This window comes from Phyllosticta citribraziliensis (genome assembly GCF_038025025.1).
Source record: "Phyllosticta citribraziliensis strain CPC 17464 chromosome Unknown J3D65scaffold_14, whole genome shotgun sequence".
NCBI lineage: Eukaryota > Fungi > Ascomycota > Dothideomycetes > Botryosphaeriales > Phyllostictaceae > Phyllosticta > Phyllosticta citribraziliensis.
The window spans coordinates 399,692-408,599 of NW_027117351.1; the positions used below are offsets into that span (position 1 = coordinate 399,692).

At 58.0% G+C, this 8,908-nt stretch overlaps 3 protein-coding genes across 3 annotated transcripts; 1 reads left to right on the forward strand and 2 right to left on the reverse strand.

The window, feature by feature from the left end:
- Positions 1 to 301: 301 nt before the first annotated feature.
- Positions 302 to 2,194, reverse strand: J3D65DRAFT_648383 (retromer complex subunit Vps17; the record flags this gene model as incomplete). Its single annotated transcript, XM_066802386.1, has 3 exons — positions 302 to 1,170; positions 1,219 to 1,672; positions 1,706 to 2,194. The coding sequence occupies 3 exons, from the start codon at positions 2,192 to 2,194 to the stop codon at positions 302 to 304; spliced, it is 1,812 nt and encodes a 603-aa protein (XP_066650510.1).
- A 149-nt stretch (positions 2,195 to 2,343) lies between these two features.
- Positions 2,344 to 5,481, forward strand: J3D65DRAFT_640713 (P-loop containing nucleoside triphosphate hydrolase protein). The gene is made up of 3 exons (XM_066801825.1): positions 2,344 to 2,754; positions 2,801 to 2,861; positions 2,953 to 5,481. The coding sequence occupies exons 1-3, from the start codon at positions 2,599 to 2,601 to the stop codon at positions 5,454 to 5,456; spliced, it is 2,721 nt and encodes a 906-aa protein (XP_066650511.1). The 5' UTR covers positions 2,344 to 2,598; the 3' UTR covers positions 5,457 to 5,481.
- A 768-nt stretch (positions 5,482 to 6,249) lies between these two features.
- Positions 6,250 to 8,524, reverse strand: J3D65DRAFT_561493 (glutaminase; the record flags this gene model as incomplete). Its single annotated transcript, XM_066797521.1, has 3 exons — positions 6,250 to 7,112; positions 7,163 to 8,248; positions 8,395 to 8,524. The coding sequence occupies 3 exons, from the start codon at positions 8,522 to 8,524 to the stop codon at positions 6,250 to 6,252; spliced, it is 2,079 nt and encodes a 692-aa protein (XP_066650512.1).
- Positions 8,525 to 8,908: the final 384 nt, after the last annotated feature.

Consider the following 8,908-nt stretch of genomic DNA (forward strand, 5'->3'; position numbering starts at 1 on the left):
AGGGAAGGAAAGGAAAGGGAAGAAAAGAGACAGGGAGGACTGATGCTGGTAAGCAGTCAAGCAGGCCCTCCTGACGGGGTGATATATGGAGGGTGGATTGGTGGATTGGTGGATTGGTGGATTGCACGGTGGTGTGTGGGTGGGATAGGTGGTGTAGAGAAGACTAGACTAGCCAATGCCATTATGGATGCTTTCTCTAGAGCACAATAACGACAACGACAACCTCGACGCTCTTCTTCACGCTGAACCAACGCCAGACAGACCCTCACCCACGTTTCCAAAGCGCATCGCCGGCCTTCCACTAAAACGTCGTCTGCGCCAACCGACTCGCCGCATTCCGCGCATCGACGCGGTCGTCATCCTCCTCGGTCAACCCGGCCATGCCCTTGCCCGAGCCCGCGCGCTTGCGCAAGCTGTGCAGGACCTCCTCGTCCGACTCGTCTTCGGGGACGGACGTGTTGACGAAGCCGCCGCTGATGCTGCGACTGACGCTGTCCGGGCGGCGGGGCACGCCGCTCCAGGCGTCGCCCTTGGGGCCCTGCGACGATGCCAGCGACGAGCGGCGCACCGTGGGATGCGCCTCGCGGCCCAGACGCGACAGGCCGCCCGACGCGTCGATGGCGCGGATGTCTGGGCGCACTTGTTCGAGCGTTGCCAGCGTGCGCCGCTCGGCTTCGATCTGTCGGATCACGTAGTCGCGGATAGCGGCGCGGAAGTCGGTTGCTGTGCGCGCGAACCACTTGCGCCGCTCTTGCACCAGGTGCGTCGTTACGCGCCGGCACTTGTTGTCGAGGTATTCTTCGTGGTTGCGGGCTTCCTCCAGCGCCGTGATGGCCTCGTCGACTTTGTCGCGGCGGACTGAGGAGGAGGCCTTGAGCCGGTCAGCGGCGGCGAGCTTGCTGCGCGTCGTTTGCTGCGCTTGGAGCAGCTCGCGAAGGAGAATGTGGCGGTTGGTGAGGGTCTCTTTGACGATGAAGGCGTCATCGCTGTGGTACTTGATGGGGTCCCCGAGCGTCGTGGCTTCAGCAGTGCCTTGGGCAGCGTGGTAATCGCCAACGGCTTGAATCACTTTGCCCATGCGGCGGTACGCGTTGGACAGACCACCATGGGTTTCTTGAACATGCATCTGTGCAAGCTTGACTCCGAGATCTGCTTCTGAAAGTCCGAGCCCTGTTCACTGTTAGACCTGTCTTCGGGATTCACAGTCGAGCCATTTACCTCGTCGGCTCTTTACCACCTTGTCAATCTTTTGACCGGCATCCATGGTCTGCAAGTAAAACAGCTTGACTATGGGCCTGGCTTCCGCAAGCTCAGGAGTGTCATCCGGGGGCGGCGCGAATTGCTTAATGTACTTTCTCCTCACACCGGTTGCCGGCTGCTTGCGCCTGACGACAGGACTGTAGCCAAAGTCGCTCTCGACGAAGAGTATCGTCTCATCATCCCGGATCAGCACCTCATTGCCACAGACTATGTTCAACCACTTTTGTATCGAAGCCTTGACTCGCGACTCATCCTCATCGGTCCCAACACCAGCGGAAGTGACGGCCGGAGGAACGGCGGGCACGAATGCCTCTGGGTTGGCGGAAATGAGATGCTCCTGGTATTTTACGAATTCGGAGTGCAGGCGTCGGACGTCGCGGTACTGGGTAGTGCGGAAGCGAGGGAGATTGGTCTGCCATTGGTGTCATTATGCATCCGCATCTACAATCAGGCGCTTCTGTCTTACGTATACATCAAAGCGCAGAATAGGGTCTTTTCGGCCGGTGCGCTCCAGCCCGGTGACCTTGGCCTGAAGCTTGTACTGCGGGATATTCTGCTGGCGCGAGCCCCTCTGACCGTGGTAGCGTTGAGGCTCCTGACGCTGGGGCTGGGATTGGTCCGGCGTTGCTGGCGGTTGTTGATCTACGGGGTGGGCGTGGTGGTCCTGAGGTTGGCCATGTTCCCCCCACTGCTCTTGCTGATTCTCAGAAACTGGCTGAGTCTCATTGTCGGGTTCGAGACCTTCGGGATGTCCTTGGCTGGGCTCGTCCGCAAATGGTCGTTCGGTCACTGCTTGCGATGGGTCCTCGTAAGGCGATTGCGGCGGGAGGGGCTCGGAGGGAATGTCGCCATGTTCGCCGAGAAGAGGGCGCTGGCCGCGGGGGGATGAGACCCAGGGAGAATTGTCTTCGGCTGAAGCAGAAGAGTAATCCATTGTGAGGATGGATGTGGTTGTGTGGGGGAGAGACGGCGCAGGCCGGACGGATGGTCGATTCGATTGCGGGCGGAGGTTGGAGCTCTCAGGTCAGCTGTGGCCAATGCCGAAATCCCTGCAACGCCGTCATCCCTGCCCAATGTGGGTGTCAAAAGACATGACAACTTCTGTCGTTACGGCTGGCCACAGGCAGTATTCATCTACGACGACGAAACATTTCAGTATCTGAGGAAACTGTCTTGCTCTGCCACAGCTGCATCTTGGGAGCATTTCTCACCACTGTAGACCTCGCGAGTCAATCTTTTGATACCCACTGTCTTGGCGCCACCCGCCATTCCAATCACTCGCCTTCGTCTCCAGCCTACATCTTCTAGACAACCATCGCGGTTCGACTGACCTTGGGCATGTTGCGGCAGCTCTCGTGGCGAGCACATGGACAGCTGCAAAATGGCGTCGGCTTGCGCATGTTCAGCGCTTCAGCGCGTCGCTATTCATCCCAACCAAGCGCCACGCCTCTCGCAAAAACGAGGAATATTGGCATAATAGCCCACATTGATGCTGTAAAACAGCTGAACCCATTCTCGTGTATAATTCTGACTCTTTTAGGGCAAAACCACCACCACAGAGCGTATGCTCTACTATAGTGGATTTACCCGGCGAATCGGAGGTAAACCCTTTCCTTGTCATCGCTTCTCCTATCTTTTTTTCAATTGTCAACATCTTCTTAAACTTACAGTTCTCTGACTGGTTGATTCAAGAGGTTGATGAGGGCTCCACGGTCACGGATTTCCTGCCCGCAGAAAGAGCTCGAGGAATTACCATCCAATCGGCCGCCATTTCTTTCCATTGGCCACCACTGTTGGCGAACCAGAAACAGGACTCCGCCAATAATGGAACCATCTCTCTTCCGAGGTCCGCCACATCTCACAACATCAACTTAATCGACACCCCCGGTCACGCCGACTTCACCTTTGAGGTTTTACGATCTCTTCGCATCCTGGATGGCGCTGTTTGTATTTTAGATGGCGTCGCCGGTGTTGAAGCACAGACCGAAAAAGTCTGGAAACAAGCAAACCAGTATCATATTCCCAGAATCATCTACGTCAACAAGCTGGACCGCGATGGAGCTGCGTTTGAGCGCACAATCAAAGAGATTGGGACGCGATTGCATTCTTGGCCTGCCATTTGCCATATCCCCTGGTGGGAAGATGGAACAGCCAAGTTCGTTGGCGTCGGTGATGCTGTACACTTGAGAGGTATGATGTGGGAAGAAGGCGGCGATGGCAGGACGATCAAGGTCCACAGCTTGGAGGAGCTCGAAACCTCCCACCCCAAGTTTGCCCAAGAAATCAAGACTGCAAGAGAGGCCCTGGTCGAACTCCTCAGCGAGCACGATGACGACATGATCGAGACCTTTTTCAGTTGCGATGAGGATCACTTGGCCATCCCAGCGGTGGATATCACCGAGTCACTGCGAAGATGCACCCTGAAACATCCGCAAAAGCTCGTACCCGTCTACGCTGGTGCAAGCTTTCGCAACATTGGTGTTCAGCCCTTGTTGGATGCGGTCGTCGACCTATTGCCTTCTCCAGAGGAACGGCCGGATGCAAGCATCAAAATGGGTACCCTGAAAGGCACGCTCAGTGAGCTTATTAGTGGCAAGATGGCTCTCGAAGCCGTCACCCCAGAAGCAGACGTCAAAAAGAAGAAGAAAGTAGCGGCCAAGGCAACTGGTACGGCTGTGTCGAAACTTGGAGCTTGTGCTCTCGCTTTCAAGGTCGTCAATGACAGCAAGCGTGGCATTCTCGTCTACGTTCGTGTCTACAGTGGCACTCTGACACGCAACACTGTACTTTTCAACACCAATCTAGGGGTATCCGAGCGAGCGCAGCGCTTGCTCAAGATGTACGCCAATGATGCTGTAGATGTGGAAGAGATTCCTGCGGGCCAAATCGGTGTTATTCCTGGGCTCAAACTCGCTCGGACTGGAGATACACTCATAGCCTACAACACGGGAGCTAATCCCAAATATGGCCCACCAGAACCTTTCAACAGCCTGCAATTACGTCCCATCGCGGTGCCGCCTCCGGTCTTCTTTGTAAGCGTCGAGCCCAACAGTCTGTCAGAGGAGAAGACTGTTGCCGAACACCTGAGTCTTCTTCTCCGCGAAGATCCCAGTCTCAACGTCAGTCTTGACGCAGAGAGTGGGCAGACTCAGCTTGCAGGCATGGGCGAGCTCCACTTGGAGATTGCCAGGGACCGTCTCATCAACGACCTCAAGGCCAAGGCGTCGACTGGTCGAATCATGATCGGCTACCGCGAAGCCATCGTCAGCGACTCTTCTCCTTGCACTCAACTATTCGACCGTGAGATAGGGGGCAGACGAGCCCGCGCCGGCTGCACGGCGAGCGTCAGTCCCTTCAATCCATCCACCGCCACGCCATCTTCCGAGCACACAACGTCGATTCCCCTGGACAGCTCCAACGCGTTAACAATCCACCACCCAACGCTATACAGCGACGGCGAATCCGTCGACGACGCACCCGCCCTCCCTGAAACGCTCCCCTTTCAAACCATCATTCACGCACTGCAGACGGGGACAGCGGCGGCCCTCGCCCGCGGACCCCAGCACCGCTTCCCCATGCACTCGACCGCCGTGACGCTCACGCTGGACCCCTCGACGCAGCTCACAAGCGATACAACGCCGGCCGCGCTTTCAGGCGCCGCGCGCCTCGCCGTCGTCGCCGCGCTCAAGGACGCCGCCACCAAAGCCGACACGGCCCTCATGGAGCCCGTTATGCACGTCACCATCGCCGTCAACGAATCCGACCTCGGCGTCGTCGTCCACGACATCAGCGCCGCCCGCGGTGGCCACGTCCTCTCACTCGACGCCGCCGACGCCGCCGACACTTCTTCTGCTTCTTCTCCGTCCACCCCTGACACCGCCGCTCTCGCCGCCGACGACGTCGAAGCCCTCGACCTGCCGCTCATCGACCCGGCGCGCATCTATGCGCCGCCAGACCCGTTCGGCTCGTCGTCGGCCAGCGCGCGCAACGCGGCCAACGAAGCCGCGCGCATGAGCGGCGACCGCCAGCGGCAGATCACGGCCCGCGTACCGCTGCGCGAGATGGTCGGGTACTTGAAGCACCTGCGCAGCCTGACGGGCGGGCGCGGCACGTTTGTCATGGGCGTGGATCGGTTCGAGCGCGTGGCAGCGCAGAAGGTCAAGGGCATTTTGGCGGATATTAGTGGGGGTTTTTGAGGGAAATGTATGTGTGTGTGTGTGTGTGGGTTAGGGGCGGATGGTGGGGAGGATACATGGACGGGGGAGATGCTCTCCACTGTAAAAAATAGGCTCTCTCTGAGCAGGAAGCAACATGTGTAGATCCAGGGCTTGGAAACGACACATCCATCAAACCAACGCGCCAAACGACTGAGTGAGTGAGCACGGGAAGCATTCAAGCTCCCAGGCGGAAAAACCAGCAGCGAGAAACGCAACAGAAGAAAGGGAGACTGCGAAGTCCGACGAAATATCTCTGAAAGGCGACGACTGCGCGTGCCACCGTGCTTTAAAAAGTTCATTCTACACGACGAGCATCTGCCTGGCTGATCATTTGTATTTACAATATAGAGAGTTGAGTATCTGCGTAGACAGACTACACTGTCTCGTCTATCTGTGTCTACATACGATACTCAAATCCGTCCATTCTCTTTCCGTCCGTCCATTTCAGAGGCCGGGGATTTGGTGGGAGAGAGAAAGGGGTAGGGAGAGAGGGGGTCGTGAGGGTAAGGGACGGTACGGTACGGTGTATACAAGACATTACCAGGATGGAACGAGGGTAGGGTAAGTTAGGGTGAACAAGGGGGAAAGGGGAAAAAGGAAATCGTGAGAACGGGGACCTCTCTTCTTTCTCTTCTCCTTCTCTGGTAAACGCACTGCGCCAATGCAACACGCTTCAGTAGTCACAAGACGACCCAACGCACCAACATCAAAAACAACAAAAAGGGGTCATAAAACGCTCAAAGAAAAACGACATCAACGACGGTAGGCAGCGCTATACAGCCCACTCCCACACATCAACGCCCAACTTCAACACCGCCACAGCAAAATGCGCGCCCAGCGTCGGCCGCGCGCGAAAGCTCTCAGCCGTCTCGCCCACGCTGTCGCCCGCCGTCCAATAGCGGTCGCCAAACGGCGCAGTGTTCTTGCCATTAGCAATCAGGGCGTAAAGATCATTGACAAACAGCGCCTGCGCATCGGCGTCGACGGTCGCGGCGGTCCAAATCTGCCAGTCGGTCTTGCCCCAGTTGACGGCGCCGTCGATGGCGACGCCGGCGGCGCCGCGCACGCTGGGGTAGAAGGCCGACGTCGCCGTGTACGTGGCGTTGGGGAAGGTGGCCAGGTCGAAGAGCACGTCCGGGTACACGTTGAAGACGAGGAACCAGCTGCTGTCGCTGTAGGTTGTTGTGAAGTAGGACTGCCCCGTGCCCGACGACACTTCGCTGCCCAGCCCGTCGCTGCTCGTCTCGTTGCCGCCCCAGATGGCCTGCGCGAAGCTTTGCCCGACAGACGTGTAGTTGGCCTGAGATGTCAGCTTCCCGTAGGCCGTCAGTCCGACGGCGGCTTTGACGCCTAGGTTCGTCATGTTGGTGAAGGCGCCGAGCCCGTCGTTTGTACTGAGCTGGTTGGTCGGGTACAGCCCGTTGTCGACGAGGTAGTCGGCGTACTTCTTGAACAGCGTCGCGTGCGTCGATGCCCATGAAGTGTCGCCCGTGGCTGTTTGGTAGGCGAGCGCCAAGATGAGCAGGTTGCCCGACTCCTCGATGGGCATGGCTTCGTCGAGCCCGTCATCGTGGCCTGTGGCGTTGGGGTAGTGCGTGCCCAGGTCGTGGATCATGTACGGGTTGGGGTACGCCCCTGGCAAACGTTAGATAGACCAAACGCGAAGTAGATGTTGGAAAACTCACCAGTCTCGAGATATGCAAGCACGGGGTTGAGCAGCAGCTTGATCAGGTTGGGAGCAAACTCGTACAGAAAGGGGAAGCTCGGGAAGATGATGTCGATCGTGTTCAAGTTGCCGTTGCTGGAAATCTCCTTGATGAAGGCGTACGGCGCACTCGTGTCCAGCGTGCTGCCATCAATGGTAACGTCGATGCCGCCAAAGATTTGGCGCACAGACAGCTCGAGAATGGCCGTATAGTTGGAGCCGCCAGACGAGTCGCCCACGGTCCGGATCTTGGCATCAAACGAGTCGGCCTCAGAGACGGCGTCGTCGTGGATGTCGAGAAAGTGCGAGGCGGCGCCAACAGTGTTGGGGTTGGCGGCGCGGTAGTAGCCCGTATAGGGGGTGCCGCGGTAGTTGATGGCGTCCTCCCGAACGTACCCAATGGCGTAGACGGCGCTAGCGGACGAGCTGACGGTCCCGAGATCAAAAGCAAGACCGACGACGCTGCCGCTCGACCAATCGCTGGTTGCGTTGGTCAGGGCACCGCTGCTGACAAACTGGCTGCGAACTGTCGACGCTGGGCCAGACTGGAACGAGTCGGCTCGGGCCGCGTATACGGCCTCTCCCCACCCGGCCATCTGGTCCACTTCGGAGTAGGTGACCTGGTTGTTGGATCTCACCTGCCAGACGTGCGTGTCGTCGGTCGTGGTTTGGTTGAATGTCGAGGACGCCGACTGGCCCGTCCACGTGTCGTCAATGTCAGAGTAGACCTGGACTGACGGGGTCGCCCCATTCCTGCCGCTCGCCGTGACGGTGAGGAAAGAAAAGGGCAGCGACTGGCGGCGCAGATTGTTGGGAGAAACTGGCGAGAAGAACTCCAGCGAGATGCTGGCATCGCCCGCGGTCAAGTCAAACGTCGACCGTGTCGAAGTGAATGATCCATTGACGACCGTGGCCGACTGGGTGTCGTCCTCGGGGGACGGAACACCAAACAGGTTGTAGGTAGTCCCATCCACACGGGCAATGACGGACCAGTTGAGGGCATTTGCGTACCAAAACTCGGGCTGGGCAGAGGGCAGATTGGCAGCTTGGTTGCCAGGAAGCCACGCTGAAGCAACGTTAGCTCGTGTTGACGCGCAGACAAGGTGCGGCTGAGAGCCACACCCGTAGCTAGTAGCTAGCTGCTGATGTGGGCGGGCATTGGCATGATGAGGTGCGGTGTGGTCCTCACATGCGGCAAACCAAGAGACTCACCTGAAAGGTACGGGTTCTTGACAGCCAATGGAAAAGACGGAGGCAAGATGGGGCTCCAGGTTGCAGCGCTGGTGCTAGCCACGAACAGCGACAGGACAAAGAGCCATGCCTGGCCTACTAGAGCTGCCATTTTTTGATAGAAGGAGGTCAAGAGAGGGCCGAGGCTCAAGCAATAGCAGCATCCAACAGTGAATAAAATAGCGGCAGCCAGGCACAGGAAGAGGGTATATTTAGCGGCGGCCCAAGTTTTCTGGCCTCCCCTACCTACCGCCTTTTTGCGTAGCGGCAGGAGGGGCAGCCTCTCGGCCTCGAGTGAGACATGTCGGTGGAGGCTTGCTCCCTTGGCGAGCCATGTGGACTGTCTGACGGATGCCGCCATAACTGCGGGCGATTACGAGCTTATGCGAGTGGCAGCGAGTTAGCTGTGGCTGCTGGACCCAGGAAAGAGGCACTTGGATTGTATGCTGTGTATGCATATCTAGGACGGGAGAGTAACGAGTGTAAGGGCTGGGCA